This window comes from Capricornis sumatraensis, chromosome 22 (genome assembly GCF_032405125.1).
Source record: "Capricornis sumatraensis isolate serow.1 chromosome 22, serow.2, whole genome shotgun sequence".
Taxonomy (NCBI): domain Eukaryota; kingdom Metazoa; phylum Chordata; class Mammalia; order Artiodactyla; family Bovidae; genus Capricornis; species Capricornis sumatraensis.
In genome coordinates this window covers 32327497-32355441 of record NC_091090.1, presented here as the reverse complement: position 1 = coordinate 32355441, position 27945 = coordinate 32327497, and the positions used below count along the sequence as shown (strand labels likewise).

Here is a 27945-nt window from a genome sequence, read left to right as displayed (position 1 = left end):
CATGATGTACTCTGCATAGAAGTTAAATAAGCAGGGTGACAATATACAGCCTTTTCCTATTTGGAACCAGTCTGTTGTTCCATGTCCAGTTCTAACTGTTGCTTCCTGACCTGCATATAAGATGATACAAATGAACTTATTTACAAAGGCAGACTTATAGTCTTTGAAAACAACCTTATGGTTATTAAAGAAGGGATGGGGATGGATAAATTAGGGAGTTTGGGATTAACATATACACGCTGCTGCTGCTAAGTTGCTGCTAAGTCGCTTCAGTCGTGTCCGACTCTGTGCAACCCCATAGAGAGCAGCCCACCAGGCTCCCCTGTCCCTGGATTCTCCAGGCAAGAATACTGGAGTGGGTTGCCATTTCCTTCTCCAGTGCATGATAGTGAAAAATGAAAGTGAAGTAGCTCAGTTGTGTCCGACTCTTAGCGACCCCACTCTTAGCAGCCTACCAGGCTCCTCCGTCCATGGGATTTTCCAGGCAAGAGTACTGGAGTAGGGTGCCATTGCCTTCTCCCATATACACGATACTATATATAAAATAGATAACTGGGACTTCCCTGGAGTTCCAGTAGTTAAGACTCTGTGCTTCCAATGTAGGGGCTGCACGTTTGATCCCTGGTTGAGGAACTAGGATCCCCATGCTGCATGGTGTGGCCAAAAAAAATTTTTTAATTAAAAAAATTAGATAATCAACAAGGACCTACTGTATAGCACAGAAAACTCTACTCAATATTCTGTAATAACATGGGGAAGTAATCTGAAAAACAAATTTATGTATAACTGAATCACTTTCGTGAGAAACACTGGGCTGGAAGAAGCACAAGCTGGAATCAAGATTGCCAGGAGAAATATCAATAACCTCAGATATGCAGATGACACCACCCTTATGGCAGAAAGTGAAGAACTAAAGAGCCTCCTGAGGAAAGTGAAAGAGGAGAGTGAAAAAGTTGGCTTAAAGCTCAACATTTAGAAAACTAAGATCATGGCATCTAGTCCCATCACTTCATGGGAAATAGATGGGGAAACAGTGGCTAACTTTATTTTGGGGGGCTCCAAAATCACTGATGGTGACTGCAGCCATGAAATTAAAAAACGCTTATTCCTTGGAAGGAGAGTTATGACCAACCTAGACAGCACATTAAAAAGCAGAGGTATTACTTGGTCAACAAAGGTCCGTCTAGTCAAGGCTATGGTTTTTCCAGTAGTCATGTATGGATGTGAAAGCTGGGCACTGAAGAATTGATGCTTTTGAACTGTGGTGTTGGAGAAGACTTGAGAGTCCCTTGGACTGCAAGGAGATCCAACCGGTCCATTGTAAAGGAGATCAGTCCTGGGTGTTCATTGGAAGAACTGATGTTGAAGCTGAAACAAATACTTTGGCCACCTGATGTGAAGAGCTGACTGACCCTGAAAAGAGCCTGATGCTGGGAAAGACGTTGAGGGCAGGAGAAGGGGACAACAGAGGATGAGGTGGTTGGATGGCATCACCGATTCAACACACATGCGTTTGAGTAAACTCTGGGACTTGGTGATGGACAGGGAGGCCTGGAGTGCTGTGATCCATGGGGTCACAAAGAGTTGGACACAACTGAGCAACTAAACTGAACTGAAATGAATCACTTTACTGCACACCTGAAACTAACATTCTCTCAAGATTCCAATGTGAATTAAGACTTTACTATAATTAATGCATAACATTTCTAGTAATCAACACATTTTACATATATGTATTTAGAAAGAAAAAATAAATTCTTTTAAAATGCATAACATTTCTAGTAATCAAGACATTTTGCATATATGTATTTAGAAAGAAAAAATAAATTCTTTTAAAAATGAAAAACATTAATGAGTCCACACATGAGTTCAAGGAAAAAATATGGTCTTTGCCATTTAGTATAATCTTAGAGGTACTTTCTGTAATCCTCCCTTTCCTACCTTAAAGATGACAATTTTAAAAAAATCAAAAAAGAACAGACAAGAAATGGTGAAACAACTGAATGTCAGGAGGGAGAATTGGCTCTGTAGATTATATCTCCGTTGGGGCACTCTTATTTTTCAGGGAAGGATTGTGGGGGTGCTGTACTGGACATCACCCTTCTCATGGGAGCCCCTGCTCTACAGAAGCTGGATCTCAGCACCAGGTCACCACTGCAGGAGAGGAAGAACAAGCTGGAACCTTGGCATTGGCTGGTCTGTGTCCCAGGTGAAGATCTTCTTTGGGGACTTCCAGCAATGACAGCATGTGTGTGCAGGCTGAGGGCAGTGAGCAAAGCTGCAGAGTTTTAAAGGACCCAGAAGGGGCACTGTAGAAAAACCCTGGCCTACTGTTATCAGTGGAACCTTTGCGTGGCCACAGACTGTGAAGGTCTGGTGATATCTGAGTCACAATTAAATATATATGAATCCAGGCTGTTCATTCAACAAGTTTTTATTGAGCACCTACTCTGTGCGCAGCACTGAACTAGGTGTCATGGAGAATACAGGAGAAGTAGAAGACATGGCATCCGTCCTCGATGAGCTCACAAAACCAGAGGCAGAACCAGAATGTACACGTGACTCAGGCAGCATGTGAAATACACAAAGAGCGCAACTTCAGACAACGAGGCAGCTAAGAGACCCCGAGATCCACAGCAGCTGGGAACAGTCTCCTAGAGCAGGGGAGGGGTTAAAATTAGTCAGCGGGAGACTGGCAGAATGCCTGGAATGGATACGTATAAAGGCTGCGAGGTAATCCGGCTGGAGCACGAGCTTGTGCTAAACTGTGGGCCTGAGCGGAGCCTGGACAGAGGCTGGGACTGGGGGCTGGGCCCATGGGCAACGAGGATATGCTCTGATCCCTCTCTTGACAGGCAGACCTGGAGGGTTGTGGGGGACCCTTTCTGCCCTTCTCACAGCCTCACTCCTAGGAAAATCTGGATGTCGAGGAAAGCTAGTGACAGAAGCTTAATACCCCGCTGTAGCACCCACCAGGGCCTCCAAGGCAGGGGAGGTTTTGTCTGACTGAATACTTGCCTCGGTGCTTCTATATGAACTGACCAAGAGCAGGATATTCTGGATTCTTTCAGAGACTCTCCTCACAAGGACCAACTCACAGAGGTAATTTACTGACCACCGACCACAACTGTTACCCCAAAGACGTATGTATCTAGATTCGTTCCGGAGACCACAGGTGGCTTCAGGGAGCCCCGCCTCCTAGTGATGGAAACCTCGGCCCTGGTCTCAGAGAAGCATGGACTCTGCCCTGTACCTTCCAAGGAGATGCTTTCTACTTGCACTCCAGGTGGCTTAACTGACCTGGGACATTTTCATGTACATTTAACTGCGAGTTGCGGTGGTGGTACGCGTACTCAAAGTGCTGCGGAGGCAGGCAGCAGAAGGGGATTTGGGCAAAGGGGAAGCCATGGGGTTGGAGGGCCGTAAAATGGCCTAGGGGTAACAGTCAACTGGTCTTTCCCAAGAACAGCTGGTACGGGATGCCATTTGCGGCGAGGGAGGGCAGAGCTGGGTCAAAGGCAGTGGGGAGGAGGAGGGAGGGGCCCTCGTGGACTTCAGGGTCAGAGGTCAGCACAGGAACCCCAGGGGCAGGGAGAAGGGCCCCAGAGCACTGAAAGAGGACCCGAAGGGACCACAGCCACGGGGAGGGAACGGCAGCGGACACGCGGCCCCTTCCCTCGCCTACTCCAGGTGCTCTGGCCAGACACCGCCTCTCCTGTCACAGAGCCGAGGATTCCAGAGAAGAGAAGCGTCGGCGGGTGTGGGCCGGGAGCTGGGGCTCAGGGTCTCAGCAGGAGGCGTGTTCCCGGCCACTTGAGCCACAGGAAGGGGAGCAGGCGCCGGGTGAAGGTGGCAGTGAAGGTGTAGATGAGTTCTTGTGACTCCGCGTTGGTGAACGTCACGGTGCCCCCTTCGTAATCCAGGGCGATGCCCACTCTCCGGGGCCGCAGCGCTGGGAAGAGCTCAGCCTCGGGGCTGGTGTTGGCCCAGACGCCGGCGGAGGAGAGGCGCAGCGCCCACACTCCGTCCTCCGGCCGCAGGGAGAGGTCTCCCTTCCGCTTCACCGAGTCTCTGGCCACCCCCACCAAGCAGCTTTCCAGAACTTCCTCCTCCTCCTCCTCCTCCTCCGCTTCCTCCTCTTCATCCCCCAGCGACTCCTCATCCTCGTCCGTCTCCCAGTCGTCGTATCCATCCCGGTAGCCGGCCTCCTCTTCCTCCTCCTCCTCCTCCTCCCCTTCTTCCGCCTCGGCCCCCTCGTCTTCATCCTCGGACCAGCCCTCCCTCTCCACCTCCACCTCCCAGTAGACCTTGCCCCAGGTGAAGCCCTTGCTGCCCAGCACCCCCGGCTCACAGTCAAACTGCTGGGGGTACAGGTACGCGCCCTGGTACAGGCCGCTGTAGGTCACGCACTTCCAGTCCTCCGACAGCTGCAGGTACCCGCTGGCCGACTGTGGGTCAAGGGTGACGCTCACTGTGGGGACAGAGGAAGAAGCAACGGTGTCACCAGCCGGCCGGGAGGGGACCCCAGTCTCCACGGCAGGGCTGCCACGCTGCATGCTCCAAGGGGTATGTGCCACACCTGCGGCAGTGTGAGCAGGCCCCTCGTGCGTCTGCAGTGAAGGCAGGGCCAGAGGGAGCACACGGTGGGGCCTGGGGCAGAGAGGTCGCTGGTCTTACAAAGCCACGGCAGTTTGCTCCGAATACAGGAGCCACGTGATCAGGCAGATGAGAAGTCAGTCACAGCGACTCAGTCAAAGGCCTGGTGGCAGGACCTCCGAGGACAAAATAACCAACCTTGGGGCAGGAGGGGCCAGACTATCAAGTGGAGGCCTCTCCTCCCGCCTGAAGAGCAGCAGACGGGTTAGAAAATACAAGGCGGGGCTGCAGATGTGCGGCTGGGAGACCGCCCTGCTGGATGGGAGGGCGGGTGGGCGGGGGCAGCAGGACGCGGTGGTGAGAGCACTCTTTGTCTGAGAACAACCCTTTGGATACTCACCGGTCTTATATTCTAAGTCTCTCAGCAGCTTCCCTGGGGAGGAAAAATGGACAGCAATGACCCTTGAGCTCAGCAAACCTAGCAGCCTATTTCTCACAGTATTTATCAGTACTAATTTTGTGCCAAGGGTCCATCCGTGAAGAAGACAGAGAAAGAAAATCCCAGGAGACCTCAGAGGAATCAGGTCAGAGACTCACAATAAGGAGCCAGGTACCCTTTTCTCAAAGCAGCACCCAATCCTGATCCCACCACAGACACTCCCCAACCCTTACCCTGGAATTCTCGCAGGCCTCGCTGCAGAGATTGAAGTTTATCTGAGAACTCTCCTGTCTTTTTTTTAACTACTCGAGCGATGGGTTTCCCAATCCAGAACTTCTTCCGTGGATACCTGGGAAGATGACAGACAAGCCTGTTACTTAGCTCCTCTTTCATTTCTCTCAATCCTTGTGACAATTTATGAAGGAGGAGGGAAAGGTATGATTATCCCAGGTAACAGAGAAACAGGCCCTCAAAGGTACTCAGTCCAAGGCTGAGCCAGGACTCACGACCACCAGCAGACTCAACATCCAGAGCCCTTTTTTCTACCAAGGTGTGTACTTGCACCATCCCGTCCCGTCACAGACGTGGCTAGTGGTCCCAGGAGTGGAGACTATACAGAGAACTTCTCAAGGATGTGTACTTGATTCCAGGAGACAAGGTCATTGTGATGAACCCTGGGATGGGGGTACCTCTGACCCCATATCACATGCTACTAATTCGGGCCAAGCAACAAGGGAAGGGACATGGGCACAAGGGAATGAGGTGCACTGTGAAAACGAAACTCTGTTACCTGTTTAAGAAGTCTCTGGTGTCCTGGAAGGGAAGAAAGCACAAGCATCAGTGTGAATTAAACACTTCGTTCATATGTATCAACACTATTAGAGACCAGGCTGCATCAATGAACAAATACGGTTTTTTCCTTATGAGGCTGACATTTTAGCGGCAGCAAAGGATAAAACAAAAAGAAAACAAACAAAATAATCACAGTGACAGAGCGAATGGAGGGGGGCCAGGGGATGACTGAGCCAGCTTCTCTGAGAGGATGACACGGTGCTCAGATGTGAAGGAGAAGGTACTGGCCAGGTGAAGAGTGGGAGGAAAGCAGGGTGAGAACGGGCTCGGCAAAGGTGGCAGGGGCCGAATCATGCAGGGCTGGGCAGGCACAGTAAGGAGTTCAAACTCTGTGCCACATTCAGAAGAAAGCCATCAGAGCTTCAAATAGGGCAGTGATTGTATGTGATCTGCTTCACCGTGGCTGAGACTGCTAAGAACCCTCTACAATCCATTCTCCTTTCTTCCTTGTAGTAATAGAATCTGTGAAATAACAGCTGGGCAGAGCATTACCAAAGACTACATTTCCCAGATCCCTTTGCAACCAGGTATGGTCATGTGACTAAGTTCTAGCCAATGGGATGTAAAAGGAAGCAATGGCTATAATTTTGGGGTTGTGTCCTTAAAAAAAAAAATCCATTCTTCTTCCTCTTTTTGCTTGGTTCAGTTTTGGAAACAAGGGTGAGGCCAACTTTGGCTACACAGCTAAGGACAAGATCCCTTGAGGTTACGGAAGCCACCAGATGGAAGTAACCAGCTCCCTGGCTGACCACATGGACAGCTGCCCTGACAGCTCTAGACCCCTCGTGTCTGAACTGTCACTGGTAGAGAAATAACTTGTTTGGTATCCTAAGTGATCAAGCTCTTGGCCATCCTGTACAGAATGGATTAAGAGAAGCAATGCCAACATGGGGGGCAGTCTGGAGACTGTTTTGTGGACCGGGAAGAGTAACGATGCGCTGACTAGGGCAGTGCAGTGTGGCCTGGGAGGCAGCACATGCCAGGTGTGGGGCAGACTGGGCATTCTGGGAAGGGACAACTAAGGACAGGCCAGTCTGTGCAGGATGGAGAATGGTGCTGCCTGAGTGATGGGACATGGTAGAATGGGGAGGGGGTTCTTGTGAGAGGCTGGTCATTTCCTTTTTGTGAGTCTAAAGCCTCCAAAACACTTTGTATTAATTTTTGCTTTCCTTTCACATATTCCACAAATATTAAGTGCTTCCTGTGTGTCAGGTGCCACTACAGAAGTGGGGATAGAGCAAGAAGAAAAAAAAAAGAGACACAAATCTCTTAACAGGGGGAAGCAGAGAGCAAAGAATCAACCTAACGAATCCATTAGATGATGCCATTAAGTGATGAGTGCTATAGGAAGAGAGGAGCCTGGACGGGGACTGGGTAAGGGTGGGGGCAGAGTGACCTCTGAGAGTGAAATCTGGGAAACAAAGGAAATCACTGAATTGTGCCTACAGCGGACTGTTTCAGCAAATTCTCAGGAAGAACTTGGGGTCTTGCTCCCAAGAGGCCATCAAACGGGTGAGAGCTACATCGGTGTGCCACCGTGAAGCAACTTGTTGCCCTTCCACTCGGCCCCTCAAAACAAGTCCAAGCCAGTTCCAGAGTGGTGATAAATCTGAGACAGTATATGCCAGCAACTCTGCCAGGAAAGTACAAGTCACTCAGTCGTGTCCAACTCTTTGCGACCCCATGAACTATACCGCCTGTGGAATTCTCCAGACCAGAATACTGGAGTGGGTAGTCTTTCCCTTCTCCAGGGGATCTTCCCAACCCAGGGATCAAACGCAGGCCTCCCACATTACAGGAGGATTCTTTACCAGCTAAGCCACAAGGGATACGTGGCATAAAAAGGCAAATAAATGGGCAGGAGGTGGGCAAGATTAGGGAGCTAAGAGGGTGGATGGCGGGACACGGGAGTTACTACTGCAGTCTCAGAGAGAGACTGAGGCTCATCTAAGAGCAGGCTGTGAGCTGCCCAGAGAGGACGGGACCCAGAGCACCAGTGCAGGAACCCTACTCCCAAAGGCTGCACAAGGGGAGGCCTGGGAGTCCCGAGATGACCTGCAGCCTCACACCCGGGGCTCCACAGGGAAGCAACGTGCTCACGGCTCCCGGAGGCCTCCCCCACCACCTCCAGCTCCTGGGGCTGTGGTGAAAGAGGCAGTCAGAGCAGCACGCCTGGGGCAGGAATCACAGCAGTGCTGGGTAGTAAGAATCTGAAGGTTCTTCATGGGTGTGGATGGTGCCCAACAGTGGAAGGCAGAGTCGCCAATTGCCACTCAACCCTGCAAGGCCCACCCCGGGCTGAACCAAGGAGCTGGTTCCTGGTACCCTCCAGGTGCTCCCCACTCCCCTAGCTCCCTTAAACCTCCTCCTGACAGCGCTGCTCAAGAGATCTTTCCTGTTCTATCACCTCTGTCAAAAGGCCTTGTATTTATCTCCTGTCCTGCTGCTTGTCCCTCACTTGTATTTCTCTACCACATTTTGGATCAGGAGCCCCATCTTAGTAGGGCCTCATCCTTACTGTCCACTGACAGTCAATCTCTGGAGAAATACTAGCGGCAGAAGAGGAGTTAGCTGTCCAATTCCCTTCAGCAAAGGCCGACCCAAACAGACACCGACAAAACCCACCAGCGCCACACTCCCGCGCTGACCTCCAGCAGACACCCACTTTCTCTCCCTCTCTCCTCCCATCCAGCCCCAGGGGTGCCCTCTATCTGAGTGGTCTCAGAGGCTCTGAAGGCTGGGCCTCTGTCGGTCCACGAAGCTCTTCCAGGCAGACTGGGGAGAAGCTCCCCTCTGGGCAGATGCAACCGGATCCCCGGCCCCCCAGCACCCTAGCTGTGCCCCTCTCTGTTCCACAACAAGTGCCCACCCACACGGTGGCAGGGGCTGGCGGCTGTGGGGAGAGGAAGGATGTGCACCCCTGAAGGGGAGAGAGGGAGGGAGAGGGGAGACAGCAAGTGACCTAGTCAGAGAGACAAACCTGAGGGAACAGAATGACAGAGGAGGAAAGGAAGGAGCCAGACAGACATTCTGGACAAAGTGAGAGAAAAGAAGAGCAAGAGGCCGGAGGCCTGGGAGTCAGGACGCCCGGGCTGGAGCTCTGACTCACTTCCTGATCTGCCCCATCTGCCCTGATCTCCACCCTCTGGTGCTCTGAGACTTCATCACTGAGGGCTGGAGCGGAAGAGTTCCCAATGCTTGAGTCAGAATCCACAATGACAGAGAGGCAGGCAGAGGCCACCTGTGCGGCACACCTACCTGGGGGCCTCACCATCTGCCCCGACGTCCCGCAACCGATTTGCCCTGCCATGGGCCAGGGCCAACGTTTCCCTAGACGTCCTGGGTGGTCCCAGCCACCCCCCCACCATGCAAGTGGAGGAGCTCATTATATAGGCCTTCTCCTGGCCTGTGGGGCGGGAGGCTGAGGGATCACACATGCTCCACCCAAATGCAGTTCAAAGCCCTGTTGAAGGCAGTATGACTCCTTTGGGAAGCTCCCAGTAGAAGGGGTTGTGGTGTCATTTCAACTTAGCAACCATCCATGGTTCCAATCCATGACCCTCCCTTTTTCAGCATCAAAGCTGCCTCCTCCAGCAGGTGCTCCAGAGGCACCCTGCCTGCTTGCCACCCGATTCTCTGAGGCTGATGCCACAGGCTCAGAGAAAACCTCTGTCTTCTGACTCTCTTCCCCAGCTGCCCATCTCCTCCAGATCCTCTGGGTTCTTAAGAGAAGCCGCCCTTCAGCCATCCCTCAGCCACCCCCGACCCCACAGGCTTCTTCATCTCCAGAACCATAAAAAGCCTCCCCAGACCAGTATCTGCCAGTGACTTTGGAAGACAGGCTCGTGCCGGCAGTAATGAGAATGGAGGATAGTAATGAAAATACTAATAAGCTTCTCTTCCATTTCTACAGCACTTCTCAAGACTGTAAACTCTTGCTCGTAGAAAGTTTACTTTTTGAAGGGACACCGTGCCAACGGTCTCATTTTACGCTCATGCAATTGCTGCAGTGAGTGGTGGGGATAAGGAGCATCGTCTCCATGCTTCAGATGAGAACACGGAGGCCCCGGGAAGAAAAGACTCTCCAAGGTCCCCTGAGGGAGAGGCAGGGCCATGCCCGCCGTCCTGGTCTCCCGGCTCCCTGCCCCGGGGAGGTCTCTCACCTGCATGAGCTCCGCAGCCGGCTGCTGCACCTTGCCCTCCAGCTCGGAGATGACCTGTGCCAGCCGGGCAAGCTCCCCGACGCCCCTGGTCTTGAACTTCTCCCTGCCCTCTGTGAGCTCCTGCTCCAGCTTCGCCAGCTGGCCCAGCAGGTGCTGCTCCCGCTCCCTCAGGAACTGGTGGCCCTGCTCAAACTCAGCCACGATGCACTGCCTCTGGTCCTGGAGCTTCTTCTGCAGGGTGGGAAGGGGGAGAAGGGGGTGGCACCTCCGCCCCGGAGGGGAAGGCCCCTCCGGGATCCGGCGTGGGGTGCACACACTGGCTCTTCGCCCTCGCTGACCCCATTCATGAGTTCTACAGTGTCCGGGCTGGAAGGGGCTTGGAGCCTTCCTGGGGCAACCTCCTTTCCTCAGGGAAGACAAGGTAAGTCAGCCAGGTCAGTCCCCTCACGGGACTGGAAGCATGAGTGCCTGCCATCAGCTGCTCTAGGTAAACCAGTATGTTCCGGGGCCCTCTGAGGAACACTATGAGCCAACGGTTTCCAACCGGTGTGTGCTGCCTCTTCCAGGACGTTTCCCTTGATTAATTTTATTCAAGCCTGACTAACCCTCTCTTCAGCATCCTCCCCAGTATATGTAAAATACGTGCATACTATCCTTGCCACACAGAACTATCTCCTCTTTCCTCAGTGAAACTCTGGAAGGTCTACGACCGGGACCACGTCCTTTCTTGTCTCCCAATCTCCCTGCTGAGTCCAGGCTGGGACCTGGTCAGCATCCTCGCACACAGGGCGCCTGGAGGCACTGCTCGGGTTGGGCCATGTCCTGCCTCACCGTCCCTCTCCCAGGGCCCACATGCTCACCGCATGGACTGGCCCCAACATCCCTCCACCCTCCAGTGTCCGCTTCCCCAACAGACTTTGCCCCAGACAACTGGAATCTTTATCAGTTTTTTCCCTTCCTGATCGCCTCTCTAACCAAGCACTCTATGCGCTGTCTCTGTTTCCTAACTACAGGCAACCACGGACTCCCTACACACAGCGTCCTCACAGCTGGCCAGGCCCGGCCAAGCCCACCCCTCTCAGTTCTCCTCTTGGAGCCAGTTCCCGCTTTCCAAACCCTCTGGCTCCCCTCACTCGCAGGAATCATGTCTCTCTCCCACTCTTTGAAAGGAAGCATGAAGCCAGGCCTTCCTCAGTTCCTCACACCCTGACTCTGCTGAGCAAACAGGTCCTGCAGCTGAGGTGAATCACAGAAGAAGGACCTTAGCCGACATCCAGGCAACCCCTTCACTTGTGAGATGAGGAAGCAGGCCAAGCCTGCAGACCTCAGACTGGCAGGGCCTGGGCCAAAACCCAGGTCTCCCACTGCCAGTGCGGTCGGGGCTCCTCTCCCAGGGAGCCAGCAGCCGCCCAGCTCTGTCTCTACAAGCTCAAGAGCTCCTGCTCTGCACCACCCATCACCTGCCTCAGGGCTCTCTCTCCCTCGACAGCCTCACTTACCAGCGCAGCCAGGATATCAGCTTCGCCCTTGGCCTGAAAGCCCTGAATTTTGTCTCTGTCTCTCCTTAGGATACTCAGGTGGTTCAGGATTTTTTCCTGCAGAAAGACAAGCAGTGGGGATGCTCTGGGCTGAGGCAGGAGGGTGGGCTCGGGCTGAGTCCCTGGCCAGCGAGAAGCCTTCTGAGGGGCCTGCGCCAGGCCTCGCCTGCGGGTGGGCGCCGAGCAGAGCTTCCCTCCCTGCGGGGGAGCGGAGGGCTTACCCTGTGGGGCTGGGCCGCCTTCTCCACCAGGACGGCCGAGTGCGGCCTGTGCTCGCGGGACTCCCGGCACATGACGCACAGCAGCTTGCCGTCGTCCTCGCAGAAGTAATGCAGCTTCTCCCGGTGCCGCTCGCACAGCCTCGCGTCCGCCTGCTCCTGGGCCGCCTCCCCCGGCTGCCGGCCCCCGCCCACCTTCAGCCGCTCAATGTTCTCCACCAGGCTGGCCAGCTGCCACACCGGCCGGATATTCTCCTTCTTAAAAGGCTTCTTGCACAGGGGGCAGGCGGGGCGGCCCCCTGAGACGGGGAGGATGTCAGCGGTACAGCTGCGGCAGAAGACGTGGCCACAGTCAATGGTCACTGGGTCCCGCAGGTAATCGAGGCAGATGGAGCAGGTCACCTCCTCTTCCAGACTCCGCAGCGGTGCCGACGCGGCCATGGTATCCCGAGCTCAGAGGGGCCCCTGTTCACCGGCTGGGACTTCTCCTCCTTGGGGACCAGACATGGAGTCAACAGCAGGCCCAGCAGAGGGGCGGGAGTGGCAGCCACACATGGGGCTGCGTGCCCAAGCAACCGACCAGTCAATCGCAGCTCCTATGAGGCTCCCCCAGAATCAGAGGGAAAGGACCTTACTGATCCTCAAGCCCAACGCCCTCATTTTACAGATGAGGAAACTGAGGCCCAGAGTGTGTAGCCTGGAAGAAGGGAAAGCAGCGCAGGTACCAGCCCATGCCGTACTCTTGGGAACACACTCCTACCTCCAGACCCTGTCCTTCCATCTGCTGGAAAATTGCTCTAATGTAGCGATTATGAGAAACAGACCCCAGAAAACTACCTGCTGAACTGTCATAATATACAAATCCACAACACCTACTATGTGCACAGTGCTCCCTGACTTTGCTGCACATAGCCTGCACAACTGTTCATGAGGGGCCTTGACAGAGTCAAGAGACTCCTCTGTTTGCCCTGCAGACTTCAGGTTGCAAAGACTAAGTGCACTGAGGTTCTTTACCAAGACTCAAGGAGCATCAGGAGGTTGAGTTCCGGTGTCCTCCTTTATAGATGTTTCCTTGGGCTGTGTGAGTTGACTGGGTTCACTTGCCCCAGAGAGGTGGTCCCTACCTAGACTCAGTCTGCTGGTAGAGCACTGCCGGGCCACAGTGGACTCGTTCTCAGCTGTGCCCCTCCACGCAGCTGGCCTGGCTGCTCTACTGCTAACACAGGTGACTGAAACCAGCGTGGCCCTCAGAGAGAGCACATAAGTTGAGCACAGAGGACTTTAGTTCTGTTTACCTCTGCAGCCTTGGCGCACCTCCTGTCTGAGGTTAGGAGCCTCAGCACACCTAAACCAACAGCTGCCTCCTGCCCTTACACTGTGTGACAAGAGAAAACTCATTTAAGTACTCTGAGCCTCAGTTTATCCATCCATAAAATGGGGAGAGTCATACTTACCTTCAAGGGGTTCCTACATGGATTGAGTAAAAGAATTATGCTAGAAGTGTTAGGCATAAGCATGATATTGAGGGGGAATCTAGAAGAGAATCCAGAACCCTTGGCTCCCAAATCCAGTGAGTATTCAAAGCACAAGTAAAGCAAGACTGGAAATTTAAAGTGGCAGCAAGAGAGGAAGTAAGGATGAAATGCCACGGTGACACATGGGCTCCAAGTTAAAGTCTCACGGAGAGACCCATGGTAGGCCACCGGAGCAGTCTCTGGGAAGACAGCCAGCAGACAGGGCACACAGGTAACTGCCAGGCTGGAATGAAGCCCTTGGAACCACAGGCAAATCAATCTGATTACTTATTATGTATGTGAAAGTCCATTACAACAGAGTTCAGTGGCCTTCAATTTCTTTCACGTACTGACATGAATGAGCTAGAAATAAAGCCCCAAAGAGAAAACAACACAGGAATACAAAGTCTATTTCTTGAGGATCTAACGCAGCAATATATAAAAAGTGCTTTCTAAAGTGAAAAGTACTGTACAAATATAAGGCATTATTTTACTACTGACAATGAACTCCAACCAGAAGCTCCAACAGATTTAGAGATGCGTGACTTTAAGAGATGTAACGGGTGTGGAAAAGACCTGTACCTACAAAGCTCAAATGAAATGATTATAAAGAGTTTAACTGGTAAATGCATGTAATAAACTTTTTAGTATGTTAATAAGGATGGTAAAAAGTCTAGGAATTGCCTGGTGCAACTCCCTGGTTTGTCTGTTGAGGAAGTGAGCCTAACCCAGCACTCGGAAATGTAACACAAGGTTCAGTTCAGTTGCTCAGTCATGTCTGACTCTCTGCGACCTCATGGACTGCAGCATGCCAGGCTTCCCTGTCCATCACCAACTCCTGGGGCTTGCTCAAACTCACATCCATCAAGTTGGTGATGCCATCCAGCCATCTCATCCTCTGTTGTCCCAACACAAGGTTGGGACCGGTGGGCGGCAGTGTGGTGATTCCTGTGGGCACTGGAGCCCTTCACCAATCACTTTGCTAGGGGCTTTAAAGTTCAAAGGTTGAGGTTATTTGTTTATTTTGTTGTAATGGGGGATGGCATGTGTTTATCTTGAGGGTTGGGAAATTAATTCTGTTGCAAATGACTATGAAGAGCTTAGCTATGGCTCCCAGTCCACACAAAACCTGATACCCTCATCACTTGGAGCAGGGGTTCTTAACCCAGGCTCCATGCTGGACTTTGATGCATCTTTAAACCCCCAACATTATATGAATGATCACATATGTACTAGACAAACAAACCTGTCCAGGGATTATGGAAGAACACCAGTGAAAAAGTGTAGGAGGGATAACAGAATTAGAAAAACATCATCTTGGAACCCCCACTATATAAGACAAGGATCATCATCTGACGCTAAAACCATGAGATGAAAGGTACTAGGGGAGAGGACGGTTCCATGGTGCCAAGGTACCACCCAGTGGGTTACTCCCTAACGTACCTTGATAAGGGGGATCTGGTGATGGCTTCAGCCAGTGACCAAATCCAGCATATGGGACAGACTGGCATATGTTTCTCAATGTGGTGCCACACGAATTGAAAATGTCACCTTTGCAGCAGTCCTGCCAAAAATGTTTGACGACAATGAATCAAATCTTTCGTCCTAACTTTCAGTTTAGCAAGAATACAAGGGACAGAGATGAGCTATAAACGACATCATCAGGAAATAATCAGATAAATCGAGAACATGAGACATTCCCCCAAGACAACTGGCATGGTCTTCTAAAAAGTCAAGCTGTGAAAACTAAAGCAGGATTGTTCTTGATATAAACAGACTAAAGGGAAATAACAACCAAATGCAAATACTTTGATTGGATCTGGGCTTTTAAAAAAAGTTATAAAATAATTTGGGGACAATTAGGAGAAACTTGACTAAAGACTGGGTATCAGATCATATTGAAAAATTATTATTGATTTTTAATGGCATTTATTCAAGTTATGTATGGGAACGTCCGTATTTTTAGGCTATGCATGCTGCAGGATTTAGGACTGCACAGGGGCTTTCCAGGTGTTGCCAGTGGTAAAGAACCCGCCAAGAACTTTGCCGATACAGGAGACATAAGAGACGCGGGTTCGATCCCTGGGTGAGGAAGATCCCCTGGAGTAGGAAACGGCAAGCCACTTCAGTATTCTTGCCTGAAAAATTCCATGGACAGAGGAGCCTAGTGGCCTACAATCAATCCATGGGGTCACAAAGAATTGGACATGACTGGGTGAGTGAGCACTCATGCATATATATATGTAACACCAGTACAACTTGCTTTTAAATAGTTCAACAAGAAAAAATAAAAGGCAGAAAAATTCTGAGGTGAGGGGCTAGAATTTTCCATCCGTCTTAAAGTCATCTGTACAAGGATCTGTAACTACCAAAGACCCTGAAAATCATAATAGAGAGATGTTTGTGTCTGACACTTGTGGAAGCTCAAGACACAGGTGCTGAACAAACGATCAGATTCAGAGGACCGGAAGGCAATGCTAATTGCACATGCATTTGTTTGACAGTCTGCTGAAATAAAAGAAACACGGTACATTTCTATGTTCAATCCCATTGCTTCATTATATAGGCTCCATCGCAAATGCATAACAAATATTGAAGACAGCTTACTCTGGCATTGCTGAACACATGTAAGATCCAAGGTGTAAATCTTGGGTTAAATCCAGATTCGGGTTTGGGTTCAACAGCCTGGTGACTGACAACGTCTTGGTGACAGTATTTCTGTAGGACCCACCTTACTGGCCATTTACACACCTCACGTTATTTAACGCTCAGGATACTCTTCTCAGGAAACTGAGGTTCACGGAGGGAAGCAACCTGCCCAACAGCACGTGGCAAGTATGCAGTGTCTGGTGCTGACGCCTCGGCCCAGTCCACTCCACTCTCTTGTTCGCCCAGGCAAACTGCAAAACTGGCCCTAATACCAGCTCCTTTGTCAGGAGGCGCTGATGAGGTCATCTCAATGGAAGGGCTTTGTAAACAGGAGTGTGCTGACAGAAGTCAAGGGGCACGTGTTACTGCTGATGCTGAGTAAAAGCACACTCTCCTCATACTCGACAGGCAGTGTGGTTCCTGTACAAGAGTGGGTGTACCTGAACACCTACTCACACCTCATAGCCAGCCCTTTCGAGCCAACGCAAAACTGACCCTCCCGCAAACCCCTCCCTAGCTTATCACGCTCCCCTGTGACTCTGCCCCCTCTATCACTTGTGCCTTCAACATAGCCTGATGATCTCAACAGGTTTCCTCAGTAAGGGGTAAAACTATCACTCTCCTTGCTATTCCTGGCTCTCGGAAGGGCAGAACCATAGAAATAAGAGCCAGAAAAAGTCCTCACAATGACATGGTCCACCCTACTCCCTTTACCCAAATGAGAATTCTGAAACCTGAGGAAGTCATTTCATGAACTACCTTCTGCCAGAGGCCATGCACCTCTGCTCAGGGAGGACAGGTCCTCTGTCCCTTCAATAAACGGGAAGCTGGCTGTGATTCCACCCAACCAGGTAGGACTGGAGACACCAGCATTTTTACTGTGCAACATAAAGTCACTGCTGAGATCAAGAGTCACCAAATTGGTTTCTTTTGTTTTGACAACTGGCTATTAGGCAGGAAAACGTCAGTTTAACAAACTTAGTTTTTTCAAGATCATAAATGGAGTCAGTGAAATCAACAACTATGGGTTAGTGAGATGGAGACAGTCTTATTCAACCTCCAGAGGCAGGAGGGCCCTAAGCCACCAGCTAGGGAGTTACTACTTTACGTCAAAGTTGAGACACCTATGTCATCACATGTTTGCATCTTTCAAATGTGGTCAATGACATACCATAATATAACTGGCAAAGATTTTTTTCTATGTGAAACAAAATAATGGATGACATCTTAGATTTGATGAAATGTAGTGCTTATCTTGTATAAAGTACTGCCAGGGTCATCCAACATGTACAATTCATCCTGTCACCCTCCTGCTTCAAAACTCCTGAGGTCAAAGCTGTACTGCAGGACACGCAGGCCCCCTAGAATCTGGGCCCCACTTAACAACCAGCCCTGAATCCTGCTTCAGCCTAATGTTAGAGACAGTGAGCCAGAAAGACAGCCCCTTCTTCACCACCCCCACTCCCACCCCATGCTTCTGTACATGAGTTTGTCAGCTCCAGCTCATCCTTGAAAGCCTGAATTAGATATGCCCCAGTATCTGTGGTCCTTCTGGTGACCATCCCACCTCTGAGATGAATGAATTCCCTCCCTCAGGAAGCTCCTACAGATGCTGTTATTATAGCTGCAGTCACACTGCTTCCTAACTGATATTTTACCCATCTTTCTCCCAACCAGGATGTGAATCCAAGGGTCACGTCTCACTGATCTTTCCATATCTTCAATATCAAACACAAAGTTTGTGAAGCTAAATGTTATCCTATGATTCCAGAGTCCCATATCTTCTTCATTCTCCCATCAACACACTCCTCTTCCCACTTTGCAATCTCATTTCAGCAGGAGGCTCCAAGGGCTCCCCTCCAATTAGACACTCCTGGCCACAAACACTGCCCAGATTTCCTCTCTTCACGCATATAGTTTGGGAGTGGGGGGGTGGGGAGGGTCACTTCTACCAACCTGGCAAATTTGAACTCACTCTGAGTGAGTGAGTGAGTGTTAGTTGCTCAGTAGTGTCCAATTCTTTGCTACCCCCTGGACTGTAGCCCATCAGGTTCCTCTGTCCATGGAATTATCTAGGCAAGAATACTGGAGTGGGTTGCCATGGTTGCCATTTCCTTTTCCAAGGGATCTTCCTGACCCAGGGATCGAATTGGGTCTCCCGCATTGCAGGCAGAGTCCTTCATCCTGGATGCCAGCCAATAAGCCTTTGTTTTCCAAAATTAATTTCTTCCCATTCTCCATGTCTTTTTCTATTCAGAGCCTAGTCTGAAGTCACCCCAAGAAGCCTCGATTCCAACTATGGGCTCTCCACTAGCAGTCATAAGGTCTTCTCCAACAGTCTGAGCCCAGCCTGTCACTCCCTCCTCCCTTTGGGGGAAGTGACATCTAAGAAGCCACTTTCTGCTCCTCAGTTTCCTTACCGCTTAACAAGAAAGAATAATGTCAAGTTTGCCAACTGACTTCAAGTGAGGTCACACAAGTGAAGTGTTCTCAACAGCAAAATACGCTACAAAAATACATCCTAGAAAGGAGCAGAGAAGCCAACCAAAAAGAGCTCCCAGTGGCTAAAGTTGCAACAAAACGAAGTAGTACTGAATTATAACCCCGAGTATAAAATAAATATCCATGAGTCCACACTGATACAAATAAATGAATAGCTTAATAAATAAGGCAAAAGAGACAAATCTCTCATGCAGAAGAATTGCAAATAACACAGGTACAGAGTTGCCCATAAGGAGGGTGGAACACACTCCCCACTCCTCTGCACAGGGTCTGACTACTTTCCAAAGAGTACAGTATGGCAGGGAGGAGTGGGGGAGTGGGAAGGAGAAAGCTTACAATGCAGAAGCCTGACAAGCACTACCTCAGCCAAGTAATTAAGACCAGCACCAAGTCATAAAGCATGTTCCCTTGATGCGAAGTGATGAAAATGGCAATCCACCTCTGTGGTCTTCCTCCCAACAACCCGTAAGCCAGTATCAGGGGCAGCCTATAATGTAACATAATATGGTATATATAAGGAGTATTCCTCCAAACTCTCAAGATGATAAAAAAACTTTGAGAAACTGCCACAGCCAAGGGGAGCATAATGAGAACTAATTGGAATATGGTAACTTGGGTAGAATCATGAGACAAAAAAAGTACTTAGGTAAAAACTATAAAAATGTGAATTCAGTATGTATGTCGGCCAATGATAATGTATCAGTACAGGTTCACTAATCGTTAAGAAATGTTCCATATTAATGTAAGATGTTAATAAATGAATGGGGGAAAGGTTTGGGGGTACTGGGAACTCTGTATTAGCTTCCCAATTTTTCTGTAAATCTAAAACTGTTCTAAAAAACAGTCTATTAAAAAAAAAACGGAATTGCAATTTGAGGTACAAAATAAAGTCAATTTTTTTAAAAGTTGATGCTTTTAAACTCGGGGCAGGAGTAACTCTAAGAATCATGATTTTTAGCTCAGGGTCCCTGACACTGATATTTGTTGTTGAATGAACCAGTATCATTCTCAGGAAGCGCACACAAACCGTCGTAGTGCCAGACTCTGGAATGTACTGAGAATTTGGAGGTGTTTGCTTCTCATTTGCTCCACAAAGATGAATTTACACACTTTCTAAGGGTGAAAAGCAGCAGGGAAAATGCTCAATTACTAATGGGCCAGAGGAAGGCGTGAATGCAAAGCTCCAGGTATACGTGGCTAAACCGGTTTATTCTGACCAATTAAAAAAGCAAAACAAAAAACACCATGACTTTGGTCCTGGGGCCAGACTGGCAGTTTACACGGCTCCAAGCAACGAGACCGTCATCTGGACCCCATTACTTCTGGCTCTGGAGACAAGAATGGATGGGTGCCCGGGCTGAACACGCGAAAGCGAGGAAGACCCACGAGGAGAGAGCGAATGGAGGCCCAAGCAAGCAGGAGGATTAGGCCGGCAGGGAGGACGGCGCGAACTTCACCCTTCTCCCGAGCGCGCCAGGCGGCCCGGCCCCATTCTGCCCGCGCGGCTGCATCCGGCCGCTCGGACCCCGGGGCGCATGTGTGCAACATTTCTCACCGGGCACCCCCTACTCACCGGTCCCCAGCTCCGGGCCGCGAATCCCGAGCTAGGGTCGATCTTTCTCGCAGCGGTCAGTTCCGGGTCGAGCTCCTCCGCCTGCACCCTGAGCAACCGCGCGTTCCCGCCTGGTAATCTCCCGGCTTTCCGGAGCCCTCCACCGAGATTTTTCCCCCCCGGACCGGCACCCGGATTGGTCGCTGCTGAACGCCGCCTCCCAATGGGAGCCTTATTTCCCTTACGTCACTGATCACTGGGCAAATCCCCGGGCCGTCGCGGGGGGTGGGGCAGCAGGGGCAGAGAAACCGAAACTGAAATGGTGCGGAGCCTAGGTTTAACGGCTGCTGTATTGAGTTTGGCTCGTGGTGCGCGCACCTGCCCTGCAGTGTGGAAGGAAGCGAAACTTAAGGCCTCATGAGACCCCTTTGTAGGACTCTGCAATGGATGAAACCCTCCCCGCCTCCCGATTCCCGCCCCACCGGGAGGGCGTTTGGCATACAAGTTTCGTTTGCCAGGTGCTCAACATTAAATAGGACTTCCTGACCCTAAAGCTTCCTGGGTGGCTCAGAGGGTAAAGTGTCTGCCCGCAATGCGGGAGATCTGGGTTCGATCCCCTGGTAAACTACAATCAATGGAATCAGAAAGAGTTGTACACGACTGAGCAACTGCACTTCCCTGACCCAACCTGGCCTACGTTTGCTTCCTGCACCAGGCAGGATCTTAGCAAACGGATAGTCCCAGGTGTCTATGAGGAGTAAGACGCTTTTATATGAACTATCTTTAAATCAGGCAGGCATTTTTGTCCCCATTTGACAGAAGGGAAAACTGAGATTCCAAGAGCTTAGGGGCCTGAGCTGTTTCCCTCTTTGGTGCTGGATTCAGAAACCACAGAGCCTGAAAAACGGACGGGCATTCAGGGTCCCAGGATCCTTGGTGGGGAGATTTCCTAGAAGCTCATGCAAGTCCACCCCGCCGCCAGGCAGGGAAGCTGACCAGCCCCAGAGTCCGGGCCGCTGCTGTGCAGCGACTCCTATGCAGTGTCCCAGGCACAATCTCCCCTGGGCTGGCGGAACAGTCACCGCGGTCAGCACATAGGCCCTCCAACTACCTACTCTTTTGGTTAGTGTTTTGGAAGACACGTTTAAAACGTTCCTTAAATGATTTCATGCTACTAATTTGTCCTCTCCCTGTCTCTAGAACTTCCCTGGCTGCTCAGAGGGTAAAGCGCCTGCCTACAATGCGGGAGACCTGGGTTCAATCCCTGGGTTGCGAAGATCCCCTGGAGAAGGAAATGGCAACCCATCCCAGTATTCTTGCCTGGAAAATCCCATGGACGGAGGAACCTGGTAGGCTACAGTCCATGGGGTCGCAAAGAGTCGGACAGGACTGAGCGACTTCACTTTCACTTTCTGCCTCGAGGAGGTATTTGCCCCACCCACAGGCCATTCTGTGCATCCTCCAGCCACAGAGGTCCTTTCTCCTGCTTAAAATCCTCCTCATCTTCCCAGCCAGCCTAGAGAGACAGGAAGGCCTCTGCAGGGCCTGGGGGGCTGACACAACCGGCCTGCTCCTCTCTCTGACTTCCCTCTTGCCGTTTCTCCCTAAGTCCCTGTGCTGCAGCCTCTCTAGACTTGAAACTCTCTGCCATAGCCCCTGGCATGGCTGCCAGCTTCCTGTCAGTCATGTCTCTGCTCAGCTGGCATCTCCATAAGGCTTTCCTCCATCACCCAGTCTAAATCAGGTCATGACACAGCATTCTGTTTCACTTTCTTTGTACATTTGTCATCATTGGAAAGCACCTTGTTCATTTCTTTATCACTCACCCCTGACCCACCAATGTAAGCCATGAGGGTGGAGACATCATCTGTGTTCCCTACACATGGTGAATGAATGGGCTCTGCTTGGGCATTTCTGGAAGCTTTCTAAAGCCCTGTGGCTCTGCTTGGCCGCAGTGTCGCTTACACATTCCCCCCCTCTCACCACACTACACCTTGGTTGATGTAGCTACTCAAGATCAAGTAAGGGTAATGGTGACTCCAAGACTTGCTTTTATTAATTAATTAATTTGCTTATTTGCATGGGATCCTTAGTTTTGAGATGCAAACTCTTAGTTGCACCATGTGGGATCTTGTTCCCCAGCCAGGGATGGAACCTGGGCCCCCTACATTGGAAACGTGGAGTTTTAGACACTGCATCACCGGGGAAGTCCCTCCAAGGCTTGCTTTACAGTCAATGGTTGTTTTGAAGCAGCACACAGAGATAACTGCCCCTATAGCTGCTGGCTGCTCAAACTCACTGCCCCTCGAGTGTCTGAAGGCAGAGCCAAAATTCCCTCCTCCAGCTCTCCAGCCATACCACCTGAGACCAAAGCATCATATGGGGCTGGTTAGGAGTTTGGCTTTCAAGTCAAGTCTCTGCATGAGCAGAAATCCTCCTCTCTACCCCTTTTTTCATGATTCTTGAAGTTGCTCAGCCTCTATGTGCAATAGATTCTTTCTCTGAAAAGTAGATATAATTATATCCACTTCATAGACTCATTGTGAGGGTTAAATGAGATAACCTATAAAGCCTGTGAAGCAATAAGCATTGACTAGTGCAAAGGATATCACTATTTGCATTTGAAATGAGAGTCTTAAGCAAGATAATTTAGTAGATATGTTCCTACTATTTACAGTATTTACTGAGTTAAAATATGGCTTTCAGAAATCTCAAGGCCTTAAGAATATTAGAGTGCTTGGAAAGAGGCCTCTAAACCAGAATACTTAAAAATATGAAGCTCCCATTGGTTAAGAGGCAAAGAATTTGAACCTTTTGTATGAAGGATACCTTGTTATCAGGTCTATGACATATCATGAATAAATGATGTAACTAAAGGAAAAGCTAAAAGTTATGTCAACTAAACAGGGCTTTAAGCCTAGATGTCTGTTTTCTAGCAAAGGTTTAACAAATAAAGAAATAAATATGTGCTAACAACTGACTGCTTTTGTACTAAGACCTGGCTACAGGCTAAAAAACCACAGGCGTCACTGTCTCTTTTCAAAGGAAAAAAAGGCATCTTGAATGCTAACAGCATTAACTGCTGGGTTTTGAACAGAAAGAAGGAGTAGACTGAGCCAATCTCTTATTTGACTTGAGTAGTTGTTTAAAATACTTTATATTCCATTTATATTTATATTTTAGGCATGTTTATATAAACATCTTTTTGTTCAAAAGTTAGTAAAAATATGCTGTTTAGTAAACAATGAGAAATTCAACTTTTAACTTTATAATTAAGAATTCTAAACCTTATGTGGTGAGGATGCAGTTTCCTCACAGTGTGAAGTAGAATACTATCATGACATATTTTTTGAACGTATTATGGAATTTTTCAAACCTACATAAAAATAGAGGAAATATCATGAACCACTTGGCTTCAACAATTATCAACATGTTAGTTTATTTTATCTATTCCTTCCCCCTACTTTCTTTTTTAACTCAAATATTTTAAAGCAAATTATAGACATGTTTTACTTTACTTGACCATATTTAAACTCCTTGATTTTCTCAAAGGTGTTTTTTGGCAATTGAGTTGTAGGAATCTAGATGCAAACAAAGTCCATACTATTAAGGAAAAAAAATCCCAAACTTGGACATAGACAAACCGATGACTGTGTGTGTCCTTTCTGTGTAACACTGGAGTGTTTTCCAACAGGCCCATGGAAGAATGATCTCATTCTCTAGTGTAGCTTTACTGTGACTTGTTATTTGAGAGTATTTAGTGTACTCTTTAAGGGTAGATGTGAATTTATGGAAAAATGACACAGATGCAAATGCTTCTTGGTCAATAGCAATGTAAATGAATATTGGTCAGTAGAGATGTAAAAGATGTATGTCCAGTGCCCACGTATATTGAGTCTTTTGAATTCTTTTTGCAGTAATTCTTTTTTACTGGTTCCCTTTATCCTTCCTTGATAAACGCTCACTTGATATGTGTATAGGATCATTAAGTTTCTAAAAATCATACTCTGACAATACATTGTGTTTTATTATTATGTCTTTTAATTCTCCTCTTATTTATAGCAATCCACCCTCCCTTTAGCTTCATACTATTAATTTGCTGAAGAAACCAGTTCATTTATCCTGTAAAATGTTCCAGTCTGGACTTATCTGGATTCCTCATAATGTCCATTAACTTGTATCTCTGTCTTTTGTATTTCTTGTAGCTCATTCTTAGATCTAGAAGTTCTATCAGATTTGGGTCCCATTTATTAAGGCAAGAAATATTTCATAAGTGCTCCTGTACCTACTGCCGCACACAAAGACGTATATGACCGCCACCCCACTTTGAATGATGGCAAGTTTGATGAAAGGTTCAGGTATTGTCATGCTCATCACTCCTTCCCCATGGGATTTGTTATGAATTTATTGTTTCTCAGCTCCAAAAATGCACCTGAGCCCTTTAAATATTTTCCCTTTGCCAGCAGGCAGAGAGCTTTGGCACTAGAGGGCAGTAGAGAGTCATTGCAGGAAAACGATTTTGGCTTCCTGTGTTACACGTACCTTCTCAGAGTTTCTGGCTTGTCTTGATTTTTTTTGACGAAGAGAAGTTCTTCATTCTAAAGTAGCCAAATTTATCGGTCTTTATGTTGTAGACTCTGTGTCTAGTTTAATAAATTCTTTCCTATCCTGAGATCACAAAAATAATCTCCAGTATTATTTTAGAAAATTTAAAAGTTTTGTCTTTCAAATTTAAGCATTTAATATATCTGGATTAATTCATTTTTATGTTTGGAGCAAGATATGGATTTGTTTCTCTCTTTCCTTGATGGTATCTGGTTATCCCAGGACCATCTATTGCATAGCTCTTCCTTGCCCCACTGCCAGCTCTAATCGTATGCTATTTATCCATTTAGTTATTTAGTTATCCATTTAGTTCTTGAGCACCTACTTTGTGCTAAGTCCTTTCATAGATGCTGGGGCTCCAGCAGAACAAGACAGACAAAAATTTCAGGGGAGCTAGCATTCAATTGGGGGAAGACAAACAATGGACGAAATATAAACTAAATATTTGTTTTGCTACGTGTTGAAAAAGAGCCCTATGGACAGTTCACACAGCAAGGGATAACAAAATAGCCTGAAAGATGGAAAAAATGCTCAACCTAACTCATAATGAAGAAGAAGCAAATAAAATAACTATACAAGGAATTTTTTTTTTTTTTTGCTCCTGTCAGAATGGCAAAAATTGAAAAGTTTGGCATGTACTTGATTGGCAAGGCTGTGAAGACACAAGCCCTCCTTTCATTTATTGCTTGTAGAATCCAACTTAGGACAAACATTTAGAAAAACAATTGACAGCACATGTCAAAACTGTAAATGTATATACCCTTAAACCCTGCAATTCCACAGTTCCATTTCTTGGAATTCATTCTACAGATATGCTTGTATACATGCAAAACATAATATAATTTTGTTCATTGCAGTTTGTCTTAACAAAAGATTGGGAATAATCCATGCATCCATCAGTTTTAGACTGGCTAAAATTTTATGCACACACGCACACACACAGGAATACTATGCAGTGAAAAACCAATCACAGTGCAGGAGTTCTCTGTGTACTTTTGGTAAGATCTCAAAGATATATTGCAAGTGGAAAGAATAAGGTGAAAAACTGTGTAGAATAGGTTATCTTTGTGTTAAAAAAAAAAAACAAAACAGAGAGATGGGAACCAAGAATCTCTTGATATTTTCATAGCAAGAAAGTACACAAGAAACTAAAGAAGGTGGTTCCCTGTTTGGGATTGAGGCTTGAACTGGATAGATGGTGGGCGGGATTGTAAGCAAGACTCTTCAGTGTCTCTACTGTGGCAGAGTGCTTCTTCAGGCAAATAAACAAGGGAATGGTGTCAGCATAATGTGGAATCTGCATTGTCGCGTGTATCTGTCCCAGTACGTGAATGTTTTGCGCTGAGTAGCAGCAGCTGAATGCAAAGTTCCAAATGCGATAGAGCCGAACAAGCTGAGGGAATATGATGCTTAGATGATGCCGTTCATCATGGCATCTCCTTCCTCTCCACTTAGTTGGACTCACTGTCTGTCTTGTAGTGCTTATGAAATAATTATCCTCATCTTCAAGAATTTGTTGAGGACAAGACTAGTAAGGTGCTGCTGCAGTCTGATTCTACACAGGAGCGGCAACAACTTTTTTTTGCTGATGTGCTCCTCAAAAGCACAGGATAAAAATGTCATCAGGCTGCCTTACAAGAGCTTTACTAGGTGTCTTCTGCTGAGATGCATTTGTAGTGATAGAAAAAGATGCTTGTGGTGTGTAGTCTGTGCTTTGTGGGAGAAGATTGTATTTGGAACTCTGTAAGCTGATTCTAAATGAAAAAAGGTAGTAAGACAGCCCAGAAATGCTAGTGCAAAAGAAACAACCACAAACAATGAGCCAAAGCCACCAGCATCGGCACCTGCTTTTTATGCAGTCTCAGCTGCTTATCCTGCAGCTGCTGTTGGTGATGACCCCCTGCTTTGTTTCCATAAACCACCAGCTTCCATCTTTCCTCACCTAGTCAAAGTAGCTTTACCCCTTTTTGTTTTCAATAATGGTAAAGTCCTTTACCTCATATTATAACCTTTGTCTATTAGCTGTTTAACGAGTTTTTAAAAAATAATGCTAGTGTTTTTATTTGGATTGTTATGGATTGTTTTGTTACTGTGGAGATTCTGAGCTGTTTGGCAAAACCCTATTTTCCTCATAAACCCTGTTATTTCTGTGGTTTTATATGTGTACCATCAGATCTTAGAATCATGTGAGTCCCTTGCTATTCAAAATTTTCAAACAAAGAAAATGAATAAACTATAGGAAGATTTAAAAATAAAAAAGTCTATAGTCCCACCACAGTAGAACTAAGACATGGCAGGATGAGAATGCCAAGTTGGAGAGGGACAACTTTCTCTTTGACCAGAGGATCAGCCTTCCTTGTGGCCCATGGACAGCTGGCAGCTGCTGTGCAAAGGCCTGTCCTGCTCCACAGGGAGAAAGTTCATGAGGTCCAAAGGCTGGGTGCTGGCAGGTGCTGGAAGAATCTCACTGCCAGAGACTCTGGGGAGGTTGGTTACAGGTGCCCAACATTCTGTGAGGCCTGAACAGGGCAGGGAGACCAATGGCAGGACTTTTTAATTTTTTAATATATATTTATTTATTTGGCTACCCTGGGTCTTAGAAGCAGAATGCAGGATCTTCAATCTTCATTGTGGCACACAGCATCTTTAGTAACAGCATAAGGGGTCTATAGTTCCCAGACCAGGGATCAAACCTGGGCCCTCTGCACTGGGAGTGCAGAGTCTTAGCCACTGGACTGCCAGGGAAGTTTCAGCACTCCTTTACTGTTGCTTTTGCAACTTCTTGTTATTAATACCAGAGTCCCCTTCAAACTTTGTTATTTATCTGAGAATTTGGTAGAAATGTGCTACCCCAATATCTAAACAGGTTAATCAGATACTGGGAGGAGGGTGAGGGCACTTTTTTTTTTTTCAGTTGGAGTCTGTAGGGCTAACAGTTTATCCTTTCTGGATTGTGGAATGTCTCTTTGGGCTGTATTTAAATGGCTCCTAAGGAAGACACAGAACCCCGGGTTTTATCTTCACATGAGGCCCACCCAGCCTTAACCAGAAGCTCTAGGAGGGAGTTTGTTCCTTGTATATTCCAGCTTCTATTGATTCTAGGTGTTTCTTGAATAGTGACTGAGTCACCTGAAGCTCTGCCTCTGTCTTCACATTGCCTCTTCCTTTTCTCTGTGTTTCTCTTACAAGGACATTTGGATTGGATTTAGGGTCCACCCTAGTAGTCCAGGATGGTCTCATCTTAAGATGTTTTTTCCAAATGAGTTAAACTTCACGGGTTCTGGGGATTCAAATGTAGGCATGTCTTTTTTGGGGGG

The 27945-nt window shown here is 48.3% G+C and overlaps 1 protein-coding gene across 2 annotated transcripts; it reads right to left on the bottom strand.

The window, feature by feature from the left end:
* Positions 1 to 2503: 2503 nt before the first annotated feature.
* Positions 2504 to 20138, bottom strand: LOC138098088 (tripartite motif-containing protein 26). Of its 2 annotated transcripts, none has more exons than XM_068994332.1 (8): positions 20045 to 20138; positions 11810 to 12297; positions 11550 to 11645; positions 10051 to 10281; positions 5826 to 5848; positions 5269 to 5384; positions 4997 to 5029; positions 2504 to 4471 (listed from the first exon to the last, which is right to left on the bottom strand). In XM_068994332.1, exons 2-8 carry the CDS (start codon positions 12245 to 12247, stop codon positions 3780 to 3782), a joined length of 1629 nt encoding a protein of 542 aa, XP_068850433.1. In that variant the 5' UTR covers positions 12248 to 12297; positions 20045 to 20138; the 3' UTR covers positions 2504 to 3779. The 2 variants fall into 2 exon arrangements, with proteins under 2 accessions (XP_068850433.1, XP_068850434.1); XM_068994333.1 differs by lacking the exon at positions 20045 to 20138 and adding an exon at positions 14764 to 14825.
* Between the last annotated feature and the right edge of the window lie 7807 nt (positions 20139 to 27945).

Coding starts and splice junctions, on each gene's coding strand:
- LOC138098088 (XM_068994332.1), bottom strand. CDS start 12,247: ATGGCCGCGTCGGCACCGCTGCGGAGTCTGGAAGAGGAGGTGACCTGC. Junction 5,849..10,050: donor CGGCTGCGGAGCTCATGCAG/GTGAGAGACCTC, acceptor CTTCCCTTCCAG/GACACCAGAGACTTCTTAAA. Junction 5,385..5,825: donor ACCAGAGACTTCTTAAACAG/GTAACAGAGTTT, acceptor TCATCTTCCCAG/GTATCCACGGAAGAAGTTCT.